This window comes from Crinia signifera, chromosome 6 (genome assembly GCF_055691185.1).
Source record: "Crinia signifera chromosome 6, ASM5569118v1, whole genome shotgun sequence".
NCBI lineage: Eukaryota > Metazoa > Chordata > Amphibia > Anura > Myobatrachidae > Crinia > Crinia signifera.
The window spans coordinates 106443495-106470812 of NC_139222.1; the positions used below are offsets into that span (position 1 = coordinate 106443495).

The following is a 27318-nucleotide window of genomic DNA, read 5'->3' on the forward strand; positions in this document are numbered from 1 at the left end:
AACATGGAGGAGTGAATGCCACGAAGCACTTGTACAGAGTTCGGAGGCTTGCAGTCATGTGAGACAGAGATTTATGTCTTACACAAAATTTATGCATAGGTTTACTTGCTATGCGATACATTTGCAATGTAAAAAAGTAGAAAGAATTCCTAGGTTGCAGTATCCATTCATCATGCAAAGGCCTCCACATCCTAAATATTCATGTGAGCTGATTCTGTAGTTTCATCTTTTGATGATTTCAGTCAGCCATAGAAGATACCATTTCTGCATTCTGTGTCATTATTAGCCAAGGTCTTGCACTTTACAGTCTTGGACATGCTGTGCATTATTTAATCCATGTGACCTTTCTGTGAAAAAGGGCAGAAGAAGCTTTTGCAGTGCAAATGCACATTTTTGTTGAGCTTCTAAGGTGATCAGTATGCAGTTTCCATGGCTACGGCGAGTGTGGTTACCATACCGACGCCTCCTTCTCTGTCGGTGACTCATGTCTTGCTCGCATACGATGTATGTGAGGTGAACGCTGAAGAGCGAGAATAGATGCACTAACTCCCCAATGGACAAACAGAGCACGGAAATGATATTCCTTTCCCCTGCTGTTACTAATATGTGTATGGACGTAAATCATTGGTCATTTAGGAAATATAGTGCATATCTGAGTGTTGTGGGCAAGTACTGTAATTAAGATGTTCAGAGCACAAAATATGCCTGTTTTGAGATAGCACTATTATAGTTTGTTTAATCCATTGTGTGGTAAAATAAAATATTGTGGATTAAATAAATCATCTAGGGGCAAGATTTATGAGGCCTGGTGAAGTGATAAAGTGTCTGGTACTTTATCACTGGCCAATCATCTCCTAACAGTCATTTTGCAAACCCAGCCTGTAACTTGACATTTAGAAGCTGATTGGCTGGGGATAAAAGGGGCAGATGTATTAAGCTCGGTGAAGTGATAAAGTGGCTCCTAATTGTCAAGTTACAGGCTGGGTTTGAAAAATGCCAGTTATAAGCTGATTGGTTGGTGATAAAGTACCAGCCACATTATCACTTCACCAGGCTTAATAAATCTGCCCCCTAATTTGTTGAACTGATATGCAGGTGTAATTTATTTATTGACTGGGAATAGGTGACTTGAGTAGTCCTTTGTGCCGCATGGTCAGTGGTCAGTGATGTAAATAATTCATAGTTAATTGACCATCTAACTATGAGATCAGCCGATGAAGGGATGTCTACCCTCATTAAACTGCCAAAGATATATATGTTTTTTGGGAGGAGGTTTTGTAATGTGTTTCTTGAAAGACTCAAGCAAGAAGGTGCACTAATAGCAGGTTTTGATAGCAGTCAGCTTAAGTTCCAACCAATAACAACAGCAATATAGGCAAAAAGAAGAGCCACGTGGAAACAAAAGGCTCAGAAAACGGAGCCATGGAAACATATGTGCACTGACCCTTATAAAAATGTGGTTATTTAAGGTAGGTCAACAGTCAATAGGTTAACACCAGATGACTGACATGTTACATATCCCCCAACATGACCCATTCCAGGAGGGACAAAATGTTCTGTTCCAGGACTTCCTTGCCAGTTGCAGAGTTGGGGCTGCGGTGCAGTCCAAAATTCAAATTGAATTTTGGACTGTGGTGCAGCCACATCTCTGCAACTGCCACTGGCAAGGAAATGTAGGAATAGAGCATGTTGTCCCTCCTCAAATGGGTCATGTTGGAAGGTATGCCTGTATTTGGCCAAAATTGTCAAAAGATCATTAAAAACATGTTGTTTTTTAAAAAAAAATCTTTCTACGTGGAGTCCGATTGGGAATGGTAAAGTGGCCTGAGGCAACGCAGTACACTGATTGGGGGTACACGTACTTAGGTGTGGACATTGCAAAAAAAATAAAAAAAATGTTATGATGAGTTAAATTATTGATAATGCTCCAGTCTGTAACTTTGTAGGCTCTTATCTATGATCAAAATAAGATAAATGTTTAATTGCTCTTAATGTACTGCGTATTACCTTCATGAACACATTTTCTGTGCTCATCCAATATTCATGAGAAGGCAACCAATCAATTCAGTGATGTTTCTGACATATATGGAATTAATTGGCTACCTTCATACCACTATTGTTTCAGTTTCCATTAAGTGTGGGGGCAAAAGGTAAATACAGTAGCTGCTTTTAAGTTCCAGATAAATAACTCTTCCAGGCAGTTATGTAGTATTGCATCCTTTCTGGGAAATTATTTCAGGAAAGCTGCTACTGTACTTAAATTTAAATTACTGAAATTTAATTGAAAGTCCAATAGATGTAGATGTTCTATTTATGCCAGCTGAGAAACAGGGCACGGCACATGAGAATGGCATTGAAATTTCAATATCATGAGGTATTTGAGGTTAGAGGTATCAAGGTTTGTAGGATAGTATATGAGAGAGAAAGATCATTTACAGTTTGCAGCCTGCAACCTTTCATAGACGACCATTATGAAAGGGATGCCTATTTCAAATGTGTTTTTGATGAGACTCCTTGTAAGCCTTCAAGGCATTGAAAGAGGCTTCTGTCTTCTGAAATCTTACAAATAGTGTTTTTTTCCCCTGTTGTCTCCTAAGGTCCATACACACTGGGCGACTATGCCCAGTGTGTATGGTAAGCGATGGTGGCGTTCATTCCTGGTTGAAAGCCGCTCAGTGCGTATGGGCCTTTACTTTGCCTTTACATAACTATTTTATTTTCGCCACACAACTGTATATACTACCTCATATTGAGCCAGATGCACTAAGCTTCAAAAGTGATAAAATGGAGAGTAATAAACAGCCAGCCAATCAGCTCCTACATGCCATATCACAGAATGTGTTTGAAAAAAAAATGTCAGGTAGGAGCTGATTGGTTGGTTGTTTATCACTCTCCATTTTATCACTTTTGAAGCTTAATGCATCTGGCCAATTATAACAGTTACAATCATAAATTAGTTTCTTTTTAGAGAAAGGAGATAGGCTGTATACCATTTTTGAAGGAGGTAAACTTAATGCCGTATAACTAATTTTTATATGGTATTATTATAGACAACATTGCTTTTTCTCCAAAACTCATGATAGCTGTTGATGGTATTTCTTTAACTTATTTTTTATTAATGTAGAAAGTTTGTTGGGTACTTGTTTCCTAGCACGGCCACAAATCTTATGGATCGTGTACCTTTAGTTAAGGTACACGATCCATACGATGGACCCGATTTCCTTTGAAATCAGGTCCATTTGGCCGGCTAGGACAAAATATCGGGGGCATCGCGTCGGTCGGGACCGTTAACAATGGTCCCGACGCGACCGACGCGATGCCCGCGATTTCCCCATAGGCTTCAATGTTAAAAAATATTTTAACATTGAAATCGTGTCGGGAAAGGTAAAATATCGGGGGCATCGCGTCGGTCGGGACCATTAACATAGGTCCCGACGCGATGCCCCCGATTTTTACATAGGCTTCAATGTTAAAAGATTTTTTAACATTGAAATCCTGAAAAAATGTGAAAAATGTGAAATGGGCCAATATGACCCATTTCACATTTTAGATGTCCCCGTCGTCACCCCACGATAGACGCCAACCCGAAGCGTGGCGAGCGCAGCGAGCCCGCGAGGGACGGCGGTGCGCGTCCTCCGACCTTTTCATTCCCCTACTATCCACGTCGGCGTGGAGTTGAGAATAGAATAGTGTGGCGAGCGCAGCGAGCCACCGAGCCCGAAGCGTGGCGAGCGCAGCGAGCCCCGCGAGGGGACGCGGATACCTTCACAGTTATACGCGTCCCCTCGCGGGCTTCACAGGTGTCCGTGGCGACGCGAAGGGACGCGTTTACCTGTGAAGGTATCCGCGTCCCCTCGCGGGGCTCGCTGCGCTCGCCACGCTTCGGGCGCGGTGGCTCGCTACGCTCGCCACACTATTCTATTCTCAACTCCACGCCGACGTGGATAGTAGGGGAATGAAAAGGTCGGAGGACGCGCACCGCCGCCCCTCGCGGGCTCGCTGCGCTCGCCACGCTTTGGGTTGGCGTCTATCGTGGGGTGGGGTGTACGCCGTGACATTTGGGGGGGTTGGGAATATTTTACATTGAATCCAATGTAAAATCGGGTCCCAGGGACCCGATTTACATTTCATTAAAAAAAAAAAATCGGGTCCAAAATCGGTCGGTCGCGTCCATCGCATCGCATGCGACCAAATCGCATGCGATGCGATCGACCCGATTTTTCCGACACGACCACCCCGATGTAAATCGGTGTGGCCGTGCTAGGAAACAAGTACCGTTTGTTGTAATAGTTAGTGTTGTTAGCTGACAAGAAAGAGCATTCTAGGTGGGAGTTTTTGATCATTGTCACCTCATTTTACCTCCCTTTTGCTTGCCTGGCTTGCTTATACTCCTGCTAGTAGCCCAGGGACACTATAGCTGTGAATTAACAAGGAATGCACCATTTCGTCATTGCATTACGACTAACATGATATCGCTTCTTGTTTTAAGGAAAGAGCAACAGGCTGAGCCTCCACCCAGGTTGGTATCCTATAACATCATATAACAAAACATGTGCATGTCCCATTCATGGTAACCTACACTGATACCCATCCCATAGCTTTGCAGATTCTGTAGTGTCTGTTTCATTCCACAATCTTGTACTTCACCTAATTTCACTAACAAAGTACACCTGTAACTTAACACGTGGTAGAGGCAGCCATTTTGTAGGCTCACCTAGTTATTCAAAATGTAGTTTACTAGGAATTCAAAATGGCTGCTTCACTGAGTTTAGTAGTGAACACCAGTATGTTTCACCTCAAAAATGGTTGCCTGCTCTGTATGTATGAGACAGCTGCAATTTGTGATGCCCTGTTACTAATGCAGTCATTGTAGTCTACAAAGCTGCAACCATATTTGTTCAGCAAAACTGTGCCAGTATTTTGTATCTGAAAACTAATTTAATCAGTGCTTGACTACCTTTTCCTTACATTTAACTGGCTAACAACACTTTTCTTTATTGCACATTTTAATTCCATTAGTCAATTACAATAGTTATTCTTCAGCTTTGGTAAGAGAACAAAGATTGTTAAGTCTATCTTTGCTGTTGTGCGATAGAAATTAAATTATTGGAGGCATTTCATTGATAAGATGCCTTTGGTTGTCCTGTGTTTCAAAAGATAAATTTAGTCTATGACCAAATTCATCCTTGTTTAGAATGGAGCAGTGGCATGGAAGCTGAGGGCCAGATGTATCAAGCTTCAAAAAGTGATATGGTGGAGAATAATAAACAACCATCCAATCAGCTCCTACCTGTCATTTTCAAACCAAGTCTGTAACATGACAGTAAGAATCTGATTGGCTAACTGTTTATCACTCTCCATTTTATGACATTTTGAAGCTTGATACATCTGGCCCACAGTCTGACACATCATTTAACTTACCCAATCCCCATAGTTAACAGTCAAGTAAAGTATTTTTCAGTCCTGTGGTATTTTTGAGTCTGCCCTTTCCAGTCAGATTTCATTGCTCCCATGTTAGCATGAAAATAATTTTACAGTATTGGTTTCTATATACCTTTTTCATTTTACCCTCTGAGATCTATCTATCTATCTATCTATCTATCTATCTATCTATCTATCTATCTATCTATCTATCTATCTATTTAGATGTATTATATCAGCACAGATCATGTGGGTATAACACTTCCTGCTTCAACTCTTTACCAAGGCAAAGCAGGAAGCAATAGTCACAAGATTTATTAACATTTCGGATGCTGTGGTGAGGGAGTGAAAATTTCCCTCTCCAGCAATCCCTGCTAGAGCACACAGCCTAGTGCTGATAGTCTGTGTCACGCCTGCCCGCTTCAATGGACAGGAGTGAGATCTCCCATGCATTCTGGAACCGTCCCTGCTGTGGTGATGGGGTAACACCAGTTTAATTTGTCAAAATCTATAGGTGCATTTGTCAGAATGGTCAGTGCACTTCGGAGCCCTTTCTTGGAGATAGCAGAGCCCCTGTCATTAGCCACACATTTCCGCATGCATACATGGGGTATTAACGGTATCCACTCACATACCATGTGTTGATACCACTTGTACCCTATATGGCCTCATCATACATCTGATGCACTGTTTATGGGGGGAATCCAATTAGCCTCACCGGCTGATTCAATTAGAGGGGTTTACCCTGCGCTTGAAGGCCCAGTGGTGGACTTTTCATTGTAGCTTCAGGAGCTGTGTGGAAAAGTCTGCAATAAAAAGGACCCTCTGTGTGCAGCATCCATTCACCTCAACGGACGCTTGGGGTGCACGGAGGCCGAATATCTGAAATTTTGACATTAAGTTTGTTAAGGCTTTAAAATAATTTTCATCACAAAGTTTTAAATTTTTCTTTGGATTTTAATATTGCCTTTGTAGCATTTAAGTGCACGTATACTCATTATTGAACACTATAAATATAATGTTATGTATATAGTGCTAACATATTACACAAGGCTTTACAGGTATGCATCTCCTGGCCTCGTGGGGCTTCCACTCTAAATTCTCCAGCATGTTTTTGAACATTTAGGGCTATATTTACTATTGTTCGCATATCTCTGCTATACAGAGCTCAGTACCACAACAATTTATCAATGTCAAACTGCAGGAGAGATGATTTGATAAACCACCTAATCTGCAGTGCAGCATTACCTGTTGCATTTAGCACAACACTAGCTCCTCTGCCCATGTCTTCTTTGCCAATGGCCGTTCTGTGCATGCCTAAGCCAATAAGTTCTCATGCACAGTGAATATTGCAGGTTATTATAGGAGAAATCATTTAAGACAATTGCTGTAATATTACTTGGTAGTGCACTTGTGTAAGATGGAAACACATGTGTAACAAGGAAAGTATACCTAAAACCATCCAGAGATTGACCATTCAATTCTCAATTATATCACTAGTTCAGGGTTGCCGACCCTCCCGGAATTTCCGGGAGTCTCCCGAAAATCGGGACCCCCTCCCGGCCCCCGGAAGGGTGGGCAACCCTCCCGGATTCAGGGGGGACCCCCGCTGACCCCCGGATGGCGGCATTAAAATGCCGCAATCCTCGGGTCTCAGGAGGAGGGGGCGGAGCTAAAACGGCACAATCGCGTCATTTTAGCCCCGCCCCCTCCACGGAGATCCGTGAATTCCCTGCTTTACCGGCATTGGGGCGGGGCTTAGTAATGTCACTCGTAAGCCCCGCCCCCTGAGCGGCTGCTGAATCTCTCCTCTCCAGGCTTCTCCCGGAGAGGAGAATCTTAAAGTCGGCAACCCTGCACTAGTTCCTTATGAAATAAGTTGTATGTTGGTGCAGCCTCCCCAAAGAATAGGTGCCTCCACGTTATGTAGACATTCTGAGGCTTCTTGCACCATCCTATGCGTTCGGTTTGCCGTTAGTACTTGGACCAGCATCTCACGCTCAATCATTTTGAATTCTAGAAGGATCCTGACATTATTCTAGCATTACTGCTTGTTGTATTCATAATATTATGCTATTGTCAATGTGTAGACGTAGACTACTTTTACTTTTGTCATTTAAGCAGTGCTGCCATCTTGTGGGTGATTTGTAAACCTATACACAGACTAGGAATGTTAAAGGAAAAAGGGCAAATGATGATGAACTTCCTTCAACCAAGAGATTATTGATACTTGGATTCCGACTGTCGGAATGTCCCGACGGTCGAAATCCGGGGCATTTTTCATTCCTTCCGACAGGAACTCGAGAGTTAGTATTAAATGTACCAACTATCGAGTGTTGGAAAGTCTGCAAATCGGCCAAAACGGATTGGTGAAAATCAGCCAAGAATTTGACAATCTGCGGACGTTTCGGATCTGTTTTGTCGGAACCTGCCTTCAATGTTGTCGATAACGCAGCATTGAATAGGCGGGTCTGAATACCCCCACTATGTATCTGGTGCAAAGTTACAGCAGTTGCTTACATAGGCCTTTGGCACTGGCTCAGTACACATACTGTATATGCCAACACCTAGTTGTCCCCCATTTTAGGACATACATTTGTAAGTGTAGACGCAGCTGAGAGGAATAAAATCTCACTGCTTGGCTGCGGAGTATGTATAGCTCAAAAAGTCACAAGATCTGTCTAGAATGACATTGTACATCAGCCTCTATGTCAGGCATGGCCAAACTATGGCCCTCCAGCTGTTGTGAAACTACAAGTCCCATCATGCCTTGCTACAGTTTTGCTATTAGGGAATGCTAAAACTATGGCAGGCATAGTGATGTGGCTGCTCTGAAATATAATTTCTATTTGGAGAGTAGTGATGTCACTCCTGTAGATTATCCATTATGTTTGTGGAGTAGTATTGTCACCCTTGTCACATGACTCGGTGTGAAGCATTCCTTGATGGAATGTCGCACTTAGTAGCAGTATAGCACACGTTGTTAATGCTATACTCAGCTTTCATTGGCCTGTTTGAAAGTATGACAGAATCATACTCCATACAAATTGAGAAGAGAAACCAGATTATGGCTGGGGCAAGACAGCATGACTCGGTGAAAAAGGGTCAATGTGGGTCCCGCATCTCTGGGCTCCTACCCGCGTCAACTACTTTTTTTAAGGTACAGAACTAGTAATCATCACAAATGAAGCTGCCCAGCAAAATAAAATAGACACCCACCAAAGCCATTGCAGAGTTCTCTGCACTAGCGTACTTATACACAGCACCTAATGCAATAACGAGGAACATCCACTCCTACCGTTGACCTAAGGCTATGCAGACTGGCCGCAGCATCCTCATTGGTGCCCTGTTTCATGCATGATCACAGCTAACGGCAGATATATGCCTTGTAAATGACCATGACACGGGTACGTTTTTGGCCGTTTACTCCCCTAAACTATCTCTTACTGTCAATCACTCTGCATATAAAATGTTGGTGCAAGTGCAATCGCAAAGGTACATTAACTGTACATGCACAGTCGGCAGATAATCGCTCCGTTGCGAAAACATTGACATTAATTAGGCTCATTGTTCTGTGTCAACCATCACATAAATGGGGACGAGTATGAATCCGTTTTATGCTAACTTAAAATGGAAATTATTTGAACTGTATCTATTTTGTATTTCAACACCTGTAGTTCTTAAGGCATGTCAGTGTTTATCTAATATGGCAGGCACCTCAACATCTTGTATGCCCATAGCAGTGCTCTGTTTGAGCCTACTCACTCATACTAACAATTTGTAAATGACCCAGAAGAATCCTATAATGTGTGCAACATGATATTGCTTCTACCAACCCGGCATTATTTTCATTTAGGCAGCAAGACATACACTGTTTGCTACCTGCAGATGCATCCTACATCTGAAGGTAGCATCTAGCCTCAGTATACCACACAGCGGGAGATGCATGGTGTAAGTGAGCTGACAGTACCCATACACAGAGGCAAGATGTATGTGGACATATTTGTAGTACAGCCTTCTGGGCAGTAGCATAATCAGACTACTGGTATTTGTTGTTTAACGCATCCGCTACCTGGGAGACTAGAAACTTTTCCCCCAGTCTCTTCTGGGTGACTGTTGTAAAACTTGAGATTGTTGTCGAGAAAAAATAAAAATTACCCACTTCCTCAGCTCTTCTATATGGCAACTATAACTATATTCTTTTTTTTTTTTTGACTGAACAAGTATGCAAAAAAAGCCTTTCTATTTAATGACATCCATATAATGTAGTTCTGCATATGTTAAACAGTGGAGAGTGTATTGTTTGTCATTTCAATCAGATAATTTTGTGCTCAAAAGTTGTCACTTCTTGACAATGGATGGGCTGCATTTAAGCATTGGTTCAGCACACAAAATGGCTGCCTTCAGTGTGTCCTGCTATGCGAGAATATTATCCTTTCAGGGGCACAAATCAGCACAGTCATACAGTAGGAATTGGCAATATATTTGAGCATAATGCACTTTGTTCCTCAGAGTCCAGACATGGTAATTTTAGGGAATCTTGGATTGTGGAGGTTTTTTCTCTTGTACCATTCCACTTCATGCCCTTAAGACTAATCTTTCACTCTCCCCTGATTTCCAGTAAAGGGAAATTTATCTGCAGCTGCTGCTCAGGGGAAAATAGGTACAGTGGGAGACTGTCGCAAGGACCCCTTCCCAGCTGCATGACCTGCCCCATTAACCGTCATTCTAACTGTCCAAAACCTCTCTGCTCAGTAGAGTTTCTAGAAATCAAGGGACTGTACTTATTCTGATGAAATATTTACTATTGGTGCAGACACATAGGGGGAAATTTACTAAAGGAAATTTGTAAAAAATAGGTGTATTTGTATCCAGAAATACACTTATTTTTGACATTTACTATCCCAAAAATACGGCAATTCATATTCGTACTGATAGCACATCAATACGACTACGAATTCCCGTATTTTCAGGATAGTAAACTTCAAAAATAAGTGTATTTCAGGATACAAATACACCTATTTTTTTACAAATTTCTTTTAGTAAATTTCCCCCATAGTAACAAAGGTATCGGCTACAGCCACCTGAACTTTTTGTTTAGTTGTCATACTCCAGAGACTATCAAAGTCCCTATGTGGCTTCTGGCTACTCTACTTGGTTGGAAAATCCTGTAACACTAATATGTCTACCTAGCCTTGAAATTAAACTACCTCTTCTGCTCTTGCAAGCCACGCTGAATGTTTTTCTTTTTTTTCTGTTTATTTTGGCGTAATTAGTATTCGTGCTTGATCCACATATTTAAAAGAATAGGGTTATGTTTGTCCTTAAATTTATTTGGCCTAATTTTTCAATGTGTTCCAGTACCTACTTAAACAAAAAAAATATATTTTACTTTCTTTTTCACCAGGATAAAATAGTTAATATAAAATGTGTTGCATCTCCAAATAATGTTGTAAAGCCTTAATTTAACTTAAAAAAAAAAAAAAAATATATATATATATATATATATATATATATAAGTTAGTTTAAATGACTACTCATTCCTTTTAATTGTATTATTACCACAGTTTTTTTTCACTAGGCTTCACTTTTTATTGTTTATCATTAACTATAATTCAACAATCATTGGGAGCTTTAGAAATATTGAAAATATAATCTTAAAATCTACCCCAGATCTGAGTCTCTTGGATTTACGAATAATTCTACAAGATATAGGAAGTAACTTTCATTTATCTAGTTCTGCATTGGCCAACTGGAGGCCTACAGGCCTGATGCAGGCCCCAAGGTATTTTGGTGGCACAAACCTGCCCTGACAACTTCAATTGACTCCTAGGTTACATTATTTTTTGTAACAGAATTTTGCCCATAAGTATAGTTATGTCAGAAATGTGTCCCTACTCATTTACATATCGGAGAGCACTGATTTAGCTTGTTTTTTTTTTCTCTCAGTGTTCTACATGTTTTACTATAAAACATTTTCTGTCATACAATGGAAGTATAGAATTCTTGCCTTATACTTATGGTTACCTGTGTTTCTATTCAATATTTCAAAAACATTTTTACATAATTTTCTTTTTAAATCTAGTTGAGATGTAACATATGTACTGATCATTCAATAGCTACAGTTGCTTTACACTACTGGAATGCCTGCTGACTCTTCTTTTCCCCTCCGCATCCCCCCATTTATAACCCTGGAAACCGCATGTCTGCTCTGAAGAACTATGAATGCATCTTGCTCTGTTTTGGTTATCAGACACTTTAAAATTAAATTATCAATCATTAGTTGACTATTGTATTTTTTTTAGGTTTGTGAAATCTGAATATATTATCATTTCGTGTGAAACTGTGTTTCTGATCATTCCCTTACAAATTTGATTTGATTAAATGAATCCAGAATTCTAACTGTAAATTGTAGTTTAAGAAACCGAATGCTTAAATAAAAAAAAGAGGTGGGTTAAACCTTTAAGATAGGGGTGCTAATCACACCATTTTGTGTAGCCTGTGATAGTGTAGGGGGCATAGTGCTGCTAGTTGTTTACTTGGGGGATGGTTTGCTAGGGCAAACCTTTTTTCTTCCAGATTTCCAACCCTCCCTCCCCTTTTGTGGAAGTTGAGTTTTTGCAATAAAATAATGTTAATGTAATAATGTTAATGTAACTACAAAAAAAAGAAACAACAACCAAATCAAACCTCCCCATAACCCCCCACCCTGTATAACCTACCCACATTCCCCCAAAACTACACTAACTACCTAAAATCCCCCCACCCATACACGGACGGATAAGAGACACATGGACTAATGTTAACAGTGGACCAATACAGTGTCAATAAAATAAAATAAAAGACATGTGTCCCCATCACCCCATCACCTACAATACTTGGTAGCACAATTGAAAATATTACATAAAATAAAAATGGGTAAAACGGGATATAAAAACACAGAACAATAAGAAAAATAATAAAGGGCGAAAGCAGTTAGAGACGGCATCCAAAATTAGAATAAAACGTAAGACATTAATCTGGCCATATTCGCGGTTGTAGTAAAGCAAATAGCCTCAAATTGGTGCAGCTCCCCCAAGGCACACATGTCCACAGCAGAAACCAGTACAAAAGTAAAAGGAGCCACAGGAACAATAGGCACAGATATATCTCCCACACCAACCGCATCACATTGCTCAGGGGAATAAGAAGTGGATACCTCCCTGTATATCATCTATCTGATGAAGAAGTTTAGTGGAAGATGCGTAAATCGCACATAGTATATGGTGAACAGAGGATTCCATGTTCATATATAGGAGGTATAGAAAGGAAAACCGTTAGCCGTAGAATGATCATGAGGAAAGATGGCGGCGGCTAGCATGCCACCAAATGCAAGTGCGTTCCACAGTGGGAGCAGCTTAGGGAATCCAATAATTAAAGTACAGAGAACGGCCAGATATACTAAATAGGTGTAGCAGACTTCATCCACCATGTCCTGGCCAAGTATCCAGGCAGCAAATATGGCATTGGCGCTCATTGCAAGCCTCGCTCAGCACCACTTCCCATGGTCACAGCAGAAGTCACCAAATAGCCACAGAAAGGGACAGCAGTACACCAGCGGAGACTCTGGATCATAAATGCAGGGCAGAAGTCAAGATTCCCAGTGGGTCTCAACAGAGACAGCAACAGCTAATCACATACACCACAGGCCAGGGGACACGCAGGTAAGATGGCGCAGGGAACCTCCGTGTAGTCCATGGTAGCATGTCCAGTGGCAGCGCATCCCAGTCGAGACAGCTTCCCGCTCACACCGCCTTGCACTTCAGAGAGCCACTGTTGCTCATCACCTCAGCACACTGTATTGCCCAGGAGCAAGGCGCCAGTAGGTCACCGATACAGGTGCAGTTGTTTTAGTTAAGTTGCGCTCCCTTGCTTGACTGTTAAAAGGCTGTACCACCCCAACAGGGGACAGTATCATCACTCAAACGGATGGGTAGTCAGTTTAGAAGGTGAGTAGTGTTGTAGCTAACCCAAGTTTTTTAACTGGTGGCAATTCCACCTGCAATGCCTGTTGTTGGTTGCAAATTAATATTATTAAGAATGGATGGTGGATGGCCAGGAATCAGCCATTCTGCAATGGCTGATTTTTAGACTGTGCTACAGCCCTACCTCTGGAGCCGCCACTGGGCCCTTAGATCCTAATTATTTAAATGCGCATATTTGACTTAACACTGAAAAAAAGCCTGAAATGTATTTCTCTCTCAATAAGTGGTGTCCCCATTTAAGGCTGCACTACAACCTAATGAAACCTTCTCTTGTGGAAGACTTTGGGCAGTGCTGTGCTATACAGCCTTTTCCCTGTGGCTTCTGGTCTTTTCACAGACCTAGATAAAAAGTGAAGTGTATGTGCGTGTCCCTCTATTGCCATTCTGAAGTGGTGAGCTAAATTGATGTATTAGTTCTGAACTGTAAAGCCAGCTGCACCTTGGAAAATGGTTTATGGCGCAATCTGCAGGCTATGGGAAGGAGCTTGTTCATAACACTTTACAGGAAGTGGTAGTGAAGCTTTAACATTCTTTCATAAATAACACATCTGTGCATTACTCAGCATGCATATGCCATTATATTACTGTACATTCATGGCATGCTGTAAAAAGCAAATATAGCATAATAATAATTGGTACTTATATGTTAGTTGGGCGCCCACTATAGTTAGTACGCTCATACCGCCACTATCCACGTCGGCATGGAGTTGATTTTATATAGTGAGGCGAGCGCAGTGAGCCACCGAGCCCGAATCGTGGCGAGCTTAGCGAGCCCCGCGAGGGGATGCGGAAAACTAAGCAAATAGCTTACTGGGCGCCCAACTAACATATAAGTACCTAATAATTAGTAAATGTAATTACTAGTAATAACCAAGTACAAAGGGGGGGGGGGGTATACTATTGGCAGCAGTGCTTCACCGCTACTAATAGGTTCAATGGGGGCTATCCAATTAGCCTTGATGCTGGTGCCTTTAACCCACTGTTATCAGGTTTTATTCTTCTAGTTCCTGAGGCACACAAAGCATATCCCCTGATAAGTAGCTGCCATGCCCCGATCCCAAGCTTTAATGCCCGATCGTGGGTCCATTTTTGGTTAATTGGATACCAAGATAATGACCATCAGTCAGAAATCGCAATATCCGTTTAATTTAATCAACCTAAAGGCATTGGGGCTAATAGGATATAACCCTCTGCATGCAGATAGAAGTGTTTTAAAGATGTCATTATAAACTTGTTATATCTTCAGTCTTCTTAAGTTATCTCATTATTTACTCACATTATTTCCCTTAGGATATTTAGACCACTCACATCCAGTTGTAAATAACATGAACACTTTTTATATTATAAACTGCACAACACATTTGTTGGTAAGCTGCTCAATCAGATTGTGGTGTCACTCAGGTGCCAAAAGGGAGGGGTAATTCTGGTTAGGAAAAAAACATTTTGTATACCAATTGCACACTAAGTGAGAAATATACATATGTGTTGTATGAATGTACTGTAATTCAAGCCTGAGGAAGGGACAATAAACGGTCCCGAAACGTTGCTTAATTGATTGGCTGTCGCCTGATGATTTAAATATAAAGAAAACCAAGTCCTGAGCGTGCGGTGTCACAAAGTATGGATATGTAAGATTTCATTACATCAGCACCTGGGCGGATGATTTTGAGTGGAATGTGCCTGCTAATCTTGAAGTATATATATATATATATATATATATATATATATATATATATATATATATATATATATATATATATCCAATAGAAAACGAGCGCACTCACCAGACGTAGTACTCAGTAAAACTTCAAGGCTTTATTGGATCCATTAAAAACTTCAAGGCATAGTCGACGTTTCGGGTCTACACATGACCCTTTTTCAAGACAGCAAACACCTGGATTCCTGGAGCAGCAGATCCAGGCGTTTGCTGTCTTGAAAAAGGGTCATGTGTAGACCCGAAACGTCGACTATGCCTTGAAGTTTTTAATGGATCCAATAAAGCCTTGAAGTTTTACTGAGTACTACGTCTGGTGAGTGCTCTTGTTTTCTATTGGATATTTATAGCCTACATGGAATATGGTCTGAGTTATGGACACCCCAGCTGCTGTGTGAAGGAATATTGGGAGTGCTGCTTTCCTCTACAAATTTTGTATATATATATATATATATATATATATATATATATATATATATATATATAGAATATACAGTATATACAGTTTTTATATATATATCCAATATGTTGCATTCCCACAGTGTATTATTAATACTTTCCTGTGTGACTTCCTTTGTGTTCTGTCACACATTCTATGAGTGCTAAATGTGTGAGCATATGAATAGGGAATTCCAGCTCTTTAAATACCCCTTTCACATCTCAAACATTAGTTGAACCCGAGATCTCGATCCCGGGTTGGACTCGGATCTGGTGCATTCACATTAAACCCGGGTCACCCATTATAAAGAGGGTGACCCGAGTTTAACCCTCCTTATAATCCGGTGTTGAATTTCCGGGGTCCGACTGGGTTATTTTGGTGATGTGAAAGGGGTATGAGGGGTAAATTTACTAAGATAGGAGTTCTATAGAAGATGGGCTGTTGCCTATAGCAATAAATCAGATTCTACTTTTTGAAAGGGCAAAAGAGTATGTGTGCGTGGTGCGCAATCAACAGCAGCTGACACGGGGTTGTCGGACCCCAAATACAAAGTGAGAGAAACAAAAAAATGTATCAGCGCTGGCTATGCCAATGAGTGGATCAGACGGTTCTCAAAAAATAACATTTTTAATAAATATAAAACACAAATTAAAATACAATAAGTATCAATCTAGTATATGAAATTGGTGAATCATTAGACTAAAGGTCCAATTTATATTGTTTAAAAACATATATCACCGGGATATTTGTGAACTTGGTGGTAAATCATATATTGCTGACAATGATTTTTATTTTACCATCCTGATTGGTCTGGTCGATGATGGAATGTGTCCAGACAAAGGTGACATATTGGTCCTGGGTTGCCCTATAATTTCAAGGGCTCAAGGTTCCCACTTTGTATAATCCTCCTCTTACTTTGCTGGAAGAAATTAGGGATCATGCAGTTATCCCAAAAGAGATTGGTCCAGATGTTATATCGAGGGACGTCTGTGGGTGGATTGGACTGGTCACCGTGTCATCAGAGATGGTGTCATCAAATCAATTTAATGGAGCTCTGTTTAACATTAGTTGAACCCGAGATCGCGATCCCGGGTTGGACTCGGATCTGGTGCATTCACATTAAACCCGGCTCAACCATTATAAAGAGGGCGACCCGAGTTTAACCCTCCTTATAACCCGGTGTTGAATTTCCAGGGTCCGACTTGGTTATTTTGGTGATGTGAAAGGGGTATGAGGGGTAAATTTACTAAGATAGGAGTTCTATTGAAGAGGGGTTGTTGCCCATAGCAATCAATCAGATTCTACTTTTTATTTATTTAGCACCTTCTAGAAGATAATAGATAGACTCTGATTGGTTGCTATGGGCAACATCCCATCTTCAGTAGATCTCCCATTTTAGTAAAGTTACCCCTGTATTCTTTATTATGTATTTCCAGTTATTTATACAGCGCGCACATATTCCGCAGCGCTTAACAGAGAATATTTGAACATTCACAGCAGCACCTGCCCCAGTGGAGCTTACAATCTATATTCCCTACCACATGTACACGCACACACAAACTACTTGTATATTGCACATTGGTAATCTTGTAAGGAATACATACAATATATGAGTACAGTATATGTATTTATTTAAGTGTAAATGGGATGCAAATAAACAATGCTATATAGTAACATCTTTAATTTACTCCTATATCTGTAGGGATGAGATAAAAGGGAAAATCGAAATTGTGCATGGTTATTAGCAGTAATTATATTTTTCCTATTACACATTTAAGGGGGAATTCAGTTACGTAGATGACTGTGGGCTAATTGATCCAATTAATCCTAAAGCCAGTAGTTATTTTTTTCACCTGCCTTAGCGGGTTTGGAAAAAAAATCAATGATAACCCGGGGGTTAGCGGCCACGTTATTGCACAAATCCATGAACCTGTGTTAGCGCCTGTTAACTAGGCTAATGGGAGAAGGTGGGTGTCCAATTGAATAGCCCCTGGCATTAAAACCCAGTGTTCATTCTAGCACCCGCTATCTTTGAAAACCCATGCAGTTTCTCTTCCCTGCCTGGGGTGTCGCTGTCTGCTGTGGTGTTTCTAGCAAAGGCCTGGTTTGCATATCAGTGCTGATATATAGACCACACTGTGCTAGAAGCACTACAGCAGACAGCGACACCCCAGGCAGGGAAGAGGAACTACATGGATTTTCAAAGACAGCGGGTGCTAGAATGAACACTAAAAACCTGAGGTAACATTACAATTTAACCCATGATACTTTTCCGGGATAATTGGAAACTGCCCATATGTCTAAAAATACATGCATGTGCGTCCATACTTCAGTCTTCAATGTGCTCACCCTGGTCAGGAAAAAAGTAATTTATTCCCCATTGGCATCATTCAATGAAGTTATACTAGGATTAAGGATTCAAGTCAGTAGATACCTGTTACATTGGTGGAAATGTAATAGCTTCTGGCTTAGGAATATTACCCTTCTCCAATTTTCCGACTGCTTTTAACCCAGCGATGTAATTATACCAAAACCTATTGGGGTATTCCCTTTAATAACCATAGCATTTTAAGATCGGTGACCTGGAACCCGTTAAATTTCCCCTTCTATATACTAATATAGCAACTGTTTCTATGCCATTGATGTTTATGACATATTTGCAGCAGAAGAATTAATGTTGACTAATGTTTGTGACAATTATTTTAGGTGCATGTTGTTGTTGTTGTTGTTGTTGTTGTTTGTGCTGCAAAATATGTTGTATGAAGCTTTTTGGTTAGTGCCTCTATTTTCCTTTTGTCAGCAGCCAGAAAGTAAGCTTGAAGGAAAGGGTATTCTCCAGCCCTAGAACTGTTGCCACAAAAGGCAAAGGTTCTCCCCAAGCCCAAGGCATGCGGCGTTCCCCAAGTGCTGACCAAAGCATGGAAGATAGTCCAAACAAAGTGCCCAAGAGTTGGAGCTTCGGAGATAGGGGACGAACGAGACAAGCTTTCCGCATCAAGGGAACAGCATCGCGGCAAAACTCTGAAGGTGAGAGAGTTGTCATTGATTTGGGCTTCACTTGGTCTTGATAAGGGAATACATACAGGTGACCAGTAGTGGGGATGCAGTCAAAATATTGATGCCGGCATCCCAATGCAAGGAACCTCGATGTATCCAGTAAGTATACTTTCCCCTGCCCTCTCTGCAGTCTGAACCTAACCTATCCCTTTGGCCCCACAGCCTAACCCGAATCCCACCCTTAAATGCTTAATCTTCTCTCCCCGAAGCCTAACCCTAACTTTCCTCCCGGCCCCTAGAGCCTACCTTTTGGTCCCCTGCTAGTTCCTAAACCTAACCCTCTGCTCACCCCTAATGCTAACCAGCCGTGAATATTTATGTTCTGGATGCTAGCAGTCAAGATTACAGATCAGCATCCTCATTGATGACAGTGGTCTGACGGTGGCCCTATCCTATTTTATAATGGTGGGACTTATTATTTTATTCATTTAATGTTTATTTTAATTTGATTCATATATCACAACGGGATGTGTACCACCATGTTAGAGATAATGGCTGCCAGGGAAAAGGGCAATGTCATGTTTCTTGCCATTTCCAGGGTTTTTCATGTTAACAATGATACTCCAATTGCTGTAGTAAGCAATCACTGAAATCACTGAAAATGGCAATGCTCTTCAATATAAGTAACTGCGCAGTAGAGAATTCTTCCTATAGGTGATGCTGTGCTCATTGGTATCTAACGCAAAGGTTTTCTGATAAACCTCTATTAACAACATAACAGTGTGGCAGCATCTATAGGATTCCAATTTCCCTCCTTCCTTCTTGTCCTGGACAATGCAGTTGTGTTTTAGCCACAGTTTTCTAATTACCGGTTAAATCCATGCATACTTTATACACGACCTGCTGCTTGGTAAGTGCTTTCATTAAATGATTGCTCACCAGATAGAACAGTTATATTGGTGATGTCACTGTGTCCTTTCTTTATGCATGCAAAGTGTAACTTATACAATACAACTTTGTTATGGTCTGAGACAACTGGGGTTTCTCCTTCTTACAGCTAGCCTACCAGGGGAGGAAATTCCTGAAGATAACAGGAGTTGCAATTGTGAGTTTCTGGCTGATGATCTGACCCCCGGCCTCAAGGCTTCTATTCGAGCCGTGTGGTAAGTAATGCTTCTAAATTTTTTTCTGAATCAATATAGCGCTGTGTACATTTTGCAGTACATTATTATCATACTTACCGTATATACTCGAGTATAAGCCAAGCTTTTCAGCCCTTTTTTTTTCTTGAAAAATCCCCCCCTTGGCTTAAACTCGAGTCAGTGGCTTTAATAACATGGTCGCGGCTACGGGGACATGGCAGCCGGCCTCCTCCACTGAGGACATGTCTAGTGCAGGAGGCCTGGCCCCTACAGAGCGGAGCAGGGCTGTAAGTCAGCGGCGGACGCAGGAGGAGGTCAGCAGCGGCCACGCATACTCTCCTGGAAGTTATGGGACACTCACAATTTTTGGGTACTTCGGTCGCTTTGAGCGACGCTGGCATTTTTAGCGGATATTTTGCACATCTCTAACAGTAACGTTGGCACACAAAGGGTTAAAGATTTCTTAAAGATAAACATCATTGGCTGCAGTTGATTTCACACTCCAGCAGATGGTGATGTTTCAATCATTACTAGTCATGAGAGGTATTTTGATAAGCCATCCTAGTTATAGGGACATTTTAATAGACAGAAGCCAATGAATAGCAGTAGGCTAATGTTGCTGTTTATTGTTGCTTTGTTTTGTAAGCATAATGCGCTTTCTGGTGTCTAAACGGAAATTCAAGGAGAGCCTCCGACCCTACGACGTCATGGATGTTATAGAGCAGTACTCAGCTGGACACCTTGACATGCTCGCCCGGATCAAAAATCTGCAGTCCAGGCAAGGAATCCTCACAGCTTCTCCTTCCGCTCTGCACATTTTTAACTATACACACTTGCTTTTGTTGTGACATGAATTATCACTTAATATCTGGCAGCATCTGCCATATCTGACCACGATATTCTGACATATACTTACATGGAGCTGTTGTATGCAAAAATGATGTATTTGTTTTGCATTATTTAAATGTAATGATACTCAGAGAGTGAGTATAGAACTCCTGTAGGTGCACATTTACACAAAACAAGCCTTAACGAAGATATATCGAGATAGTTACTGGACGCTTTGTTTATGTCATAGATAAGGCATATCTATTATTCAGTGACACAAACGGTTAGAGAATGTTTCTGTACAATTGTCCACATCATTGTCAGATTGAGTTTCTCACAATGTTTGACCTGTGTGTGTGTAACTCAGAGTGTACTGGTGTGTAGAAAATGGGTGAGCAAAATGTAGCTACAGTAGTTGTTTGACTTTCTGATGCCATCTTTCAGGAATATAACTGCAACTGAGAAAAGATAAGTGCAGTCAGGGCTGCCCCCCCCCCCCCCCACACACACACACACACTTATAGTTACACAAATGTACGCCGTAACTCCTTAATGCCAATTAAATATTGTCACACACTGTAATGTCCGTTACATATTATACAATACACCGCAATGCCCAATACATATTATAAAACACACGCTAATACCCATTACATATTATACAACACATCGTAATGCCCATTACATAATGCTCATTGCCAGGGGGAATCACTTGCTTGGTGCTCACAACACCAACTGCCTTATTGCCGGGGCGAGCACTGCACCCCAGTGCTCCCGGAATCCGCGCTTCCGGGTAGTGCTGGGCGTTCTGGCTCCCGTCAGACGCTAGAGGTGCAGGAGCACCTCTAGCGTTACTGCAAGGGACCTGTGACTATGCCCCTGCTGTAAGCAGGGGGAGGGGCATACAGCAGGGGACCCGGGCCCTCGACTCTTTTCAGTGTGGCAGGGCCTAGGACAAGTGTCCCCATAGCACCCTCCTGATGGCGGCCCTGAGTGCTGTGCTAGACTACAGTGGCTTATAGTGTGGAGGGGGTTATGGGCGTGTTGAGTTTATTTAGGGTTGGTATAGTCCCCAGTTAAACTATTAAGCTGCCAGTAGTCATTGAATGTCTATTTAGCCAATACAATTGCATGCTGGGTGACACTGAACTGGTACTACTACATCCAGTTGGATGCCTTCTTGTGATTTATATACCCTATAAGAGGCTTGCTGTACAATTATTAACAGTTTTATATTTTAGTGTTATTATTTAGATTATATAAAGTATGGGAATGGATTTCTTTATTGGTCTTTTGATTGATACTTGGGAGTGTAGTTGGGTTTTAACTTTATGGGATAATAAGACCCATCTCTAAATACCTATAGAGAAGTATATGTACTGCAGCAATAGGGGTATAACCAGTTTATGGCCATATGTTTTCACCCTGATATGTATTTTAATATGTAACCATTTTAACCATTTTTGTTTAAATTTGTGTTATTAAGAACTTTTTTTGGTTTCATTTATAGGCATTTGTGTTGTATAAGCACATCATATCCAACTCTTGATTGGTAGTCAGCACCTAAATCCCTATTTCACCACCCAGCGCACTCTGGCTTGCATACTGTATGTGTGATGAATAATCTTGTGGCTAATTGTCTCCTGTGTCATACAGTATTATGTATTTCTTCACTCCTTCATCATGATGCACAAACCCTCTCTATACTCTCACACTGTGTCTTTCATCATGAACCATAGGAATATATGTCGATCTATATCCAGTATTCCAACCAGGATATTGCCACATATACATGCAAATATATTCCAGTATTCCCAGCCATCCAGGTTGTCCCTGGAGGCCTACAGCACCTACACACTGACGTAGCTGTATTCAGCCAAATGGAATATATTTCCAAACTCTTTAAATTTTTCCTTCCTGACTTTTCCCCACGTTGCTTCATTATGCATTTTTGCTGGTGTATTGTTTTTCTATTTACTTTGCCAGGATAGATATGATTGTGGGTCCCCCACCCCCTTCAACACCCCGGCATAAGAAGTACCCAACCAAAGGATCAGTGCATCTTACCAAAGAATCTCCCCAGTACTCTCCTAGGTTAGGATTCACCAAAACGCCTCTTTGTCTGGACTGCTTTTTTTTCCTTTCTTTCATGAAGGTGAACCCCTTCCAGCCCATGGTTTGTGATGGCATATAAATGCTGGGGAACCTTGGGCAATGACACAAAATATTCCCATGGGAAGGTCTCCAACTAACTAGCATAGTTCCAGTTAGACCAGTGGCCATAATAAACAGATATAAGGGCTAAACCTATGTATAGAATAGTCCAGGAATTAGTATTTTAAGCACAGAGCAATGGATTGGTTCACTAAAGCTTGATCATTTATTTTAACATACTTTATATAGGGGGAATTCTATTAGACCATTCATTTAAAAGGGTGAAAAAAGTAAGTACCCTTGAGCTTTAACACCCAAGGCTAATCATTTACAGACACTTTTTCCTACCCATTAAATAATCTATTTTCAAATGTTAAATTCCCAGACATATGTGTTATTGGCTATATTTTAGGAATTTCTTTTCAGGTCTGTTTAGACACAAGAAAAAATTCCTGCTTTTAGAACTAATTGAATAACCGCGGGGGTTCAATGAATCCACTGTAAATTACTGCTGCTAATTGAATTGCCCACTTATGTCACCAAAAAGATATAGGGGAGTATTCAATCACCCGCAGCCATTTCTCGATGGGGGAGATGGCTGCGGGGCCCTATTCAATGCTGTCTTCCCTGACAGCATTGAACAGGGTATCTCGGCAGAACGAGCCCGACTTCACAAGCAGTCGAGCTCGTCCTGCCGAGAACGGCCAGGAAGTGATAAGCTCCCAGCCGCAGCTCGCTTCTTCCCGGCCACGCCCCCTTCCCATCTCGCTGCAGGCGGGACAATGAATCCTGCCTGCTTGATCGAGCAGACAGAGAACAGGACAGGGTCACGGCTGTCGGGCCGTCTCGACAGCTGTGGCCCATGATTGAATACCCCCTAAGTAAAACATGCAAATCTCTTAAAATTTTTGTTTTTAATCATGCAAGTCAAATTATATATATATATATATATATATATATATATATATATGTATATATGTGTGCAGCCAATATGTCTGTAATAAAATGTCACTTTTGTTAAAGGCAGTACCCAATTAGGCTCGTCTTTTCTAAAATATACTTTTTTAAATTGTCAAAAATCAGAAATTTTGATAAATCACTATTTCTTAAAAAATCTTTCTTCCTACAGGCCCCATGTTAAAAAAATTAAATGAGGAGGAGAAATATAAGGAAATATAGGAATACATGAAAATAATATAAGTCCAAAGTACAAAATATCTTACAGGCATGTCCAAACTATTGCCGTTCAGCTGTTGTGAAACTACAAGTCCCAGCATGCCTTGCCACAGTTTTACTATTAGGGGATGCTAAAACTATGGCAAGGCATGCTGGGAAGTGTAGTTTCACAAAGGCTGGAGGGCCAGGGTATGGACATGCCTACACCTATACATCATAACTTAAAAATATAGCTGTATATACAATATAAATGTTTTATTAATTCATTACTTGTTATGAATAATTTGGCTTAATTGAACATAATAAAAGTAAAGCGACTAAAAAATATAATTATTTCTCCTGCTATGTTTAATATCTAATCATTGTAGTATTTTTTGGTGCATAAAAATACAGTATTATATCTAAGAATTAGATAAATTAGTGATTTCCCAAAAATTCTACACAACATGCAGATACCTCTCCATGAAAGTATAGCCATACTGGTGGGTATATTTACTGAGGTGCAAATTTTTGAAAGTTGAGATGTTGCCCATATCAACCAAAAATGTTCACTTCTAAAAACCCTCACTTTAGTAAGTATACCCATACGAGAAAACATACATTATTTATGTAGTAGGAATTGTTTTCTGTTCTTTATAGTATGGTCAGTGTTTTTACGGCTTTATTAAAAGCTACAGTATAGCTTTGCAGTACAAGGAAAAGAGCATACATCGGAGAAGGCTGCCTATCCTTTTTCTGATATCCTTTTTTCATTTTTTTTTATTAAGAATCCTCTTTGAAACCACTTTTTTATGGTAATAGCTTCTTTAAGTAGAATTTTATCTACACTTGGGTGGTGAAGAAGACATTATAAGTAAATCAAATTTCAAATAAAAAATAAAGCATATTTTATCGACCTTTAGTGAACTTGGAGCTCAAATAGTTATTCATATAAACCAATTAACTCTCCGAAGTCTTGCATCATCACTAGCAATACCGATCCAATTCACTTCAGCAGAAAATATATGTGTCTGTGATAAGATGGTTTATTAGAAAGAACATTAACCTTGTAATAATGTTTAATAAGATTTAGAGGTTACCGGTCTGGATTATATTGTAGAATTTATTATAGTTTGAAGAGTATTTGCCCCCTACCAACCCCCCCCCCCCCCCCCCCCCCCCCCAATCAGGGAGCAGGTGTTAACTTCAGTGCCAGATGAGGTCACATGACACCAATAAGAGCAACACCAATTGGTCAGGGATAAACTGCCTTGCCAAGGTGACCCATGCAGAAGGTAAGTGCCCATCACAGAAACGGGTGAAAGGGGTTTGCTGAAGTGTTTTCTTCTTGAGCTGCAATGAGGTTGAGGAGATGAGCATCTTTTCCTTTTATCTGTTGCTAGTCTTTCTTTTCTGCTCTAGACCTACCTTGTTTTTGCATGCACGCATGTGATGAAATGGAGCATGACAAAGATGGCATCGTGGCTGAGAAAAAGCAGCAGTGTTATGTTTCTTCTGAATTAAGTTCTTCTTAAAAGATTAGATCTTGAGCTTGTGCCAAGAGGAACCTGTTGTAGATCCTAGTAAGGTCCGTACAATTAAGTAGAGCAGTGTTTCTCAACCTCAACCCTAAAGTTTATCGAACAGGTCACGTGTAAGAATTTCTGTCTGTGGAAGCAGGGTGGCATCATCACTGATCCAACAAAATAGCTGAACTCACCTGTGCATGATGAAAGAAATCCTGAAAACATGATGTGAGGGGCAGGGTTGAGAATCCTGGAAATAGGGCCTTTAAAAGGGAATTATTTTGCAACTTATTTTATGTATACTGCATGCATTGAAACATTAATTTTATTACTTAGTGCCGGTGGTCCGGATACATATTTACGGACAGTTCAACACTGTCAGGAATGTAAGCACGGTACTTTCAGGCCTCAACATAGAGATCAATGCGTGAAATTTGCATTGTGAGAACTTAATCTATTTTATTTGAGTTCTGACTGGACTGAAAGTGCTACAAACCTCATTCTTGGTCTGTTTGGCTTTTGATCTTCATTGAAGTCCTGCGAAACTTACTCACCACTTGTGTTTGTTAAACTGCCCATGAGTATGTACCCATGTATGGACCCATGGCTTAGAATATGAACTAAGAATGTAAAATGATAATTGTTTAGTTCGTTAGTTTAGTTTCTGTTAAGAATGAAAGGCTTAGCGCCCACTGCATTTTAGATAACTTTAGGAGAATCTTGCCACAGGATCTAATCAAAGTAAAAAGCACAGAGATTGCAGTCTGTTTAGCTGCTGTGACGTACCTGGTCCTGCCCCTATGTTAAAATCTCGCAATGGTCACAGTAGGTTTGTGCACAGCAGGCTTCAGTTCTGAAACACCCCCTCCACCACAAATAGCATTCATCGCTAGACTAACGGAGCACAGAAATTATTCTAGACTGACATAGAAGCTTTCTGTGTTTTTAGATGTGTTGTAAAAATTCAGATCCATTATTCTCTTTATTGAATGCTCTCTCCATTGAGAAGCAGCTGTTTATTTTATGCGGCCTCTGGATATATAACAGCATTGCTTGTTGAATTGCCTTGCAGCCAGAGAACAACTATTGTACATGGGCTTGTGCATACAAAAAGCATTCGCCAATGGGATTACTTAACCATAATATAGTGTGTGTTAATCATGTGTTTCTAAACAACTTAATCATGATGAAGTGCATCCAAAGCTGCTGTGTGTACAAGACCTTAATATCCTGTAGTCTTCTTTTCTGTAGAATGGCACCTGTCTGTAATAAGAGCAGGGGATCTTAAAGTTGTGTTAAAGCATCTGAGCTCTTCTATACACACAGTGATTCAATTCAGCCAATGGAATGGGCGCATCTGGAAGATCCGGCCCTTGTGCACAGACAGAATGGACAAGTGCTAAAAGGCAGTTTATATTCCATCTGGATCTATTAACCATCCTAGCTGACTTTTTTTTAGATTCAGCAATCTTTTGTAGCGTCAGACAGATTGCAGCTAGTTAGGTCTAAAACAAACCAAACTGCACTTGTAGAATTTAAGTTAAGAAATATATACTGTACGTTTAAAAGTAAACTTCACAGCAACTAAAGTAACAAAATATAATTTCCTAAAAGTCAAGTAAAGCAAATATAAATAAATATGAATTACCCATATGTTTGCTTGATGACAATTCCTCAGTCAGTGTTATGGGGTCTACACACTTGGCGATGTTGCACAGCGATCTGAGCTACAGTATGCTAGATCCCTACTGTATGTGTGCTAAGCGATCTCCGGTGAGAAGAATGGTGATCTGACTAGGTTTATCGTGCTTGCATGATCTACATTGCCCGGAGATAGCGACATGTGGGGCCACACATCCACACTATGGTCCCTACACACAGAGCAATGTAGGATAAGTTTTTAAGGGATCTAGTCAAA

At 40.7% G+C, this 27318-nt stretch overlaps 1 protein-coding gene across 4 annotated transcripts in view; it reads left to right on the forward strand.

The window, feature by feature from the left end:
• Positions 1-27318, forward strand: part of KCNQ2 (potassium voltage-gated channel subfamily Q member 2) — a 99422-nt gene that overhangs the window by 64152 nt on the left and 7952 nt on the right. The window contains exons 11-15 of one of the 4 annotated variants that reach the window (XM_083146755.1): positions 4490-4519; positions 18402-18625; positions 19653-19758; positions 20384-20515; positions 22552-22659. In XM_083146755.1, coding sequence (XP_083002881.1) covers positions 4490-4519; positions 18402-18625; positions 19653-19758; positions 20384-20515; positions 22552-22659 — 600 coding nt within the window. Of the gene's footprint in view, positions 1-4489; positions 4520-18398; positions 18626-19652; positions 19759-20383; positions 20516-22551; positions 22660-27318 lie in introns of all 4 variants that reach the window. The other 3 variants (XM_083146754.1, XM_083146757.1, XM_083146756.1) reach the window with 3 other exon arrangements.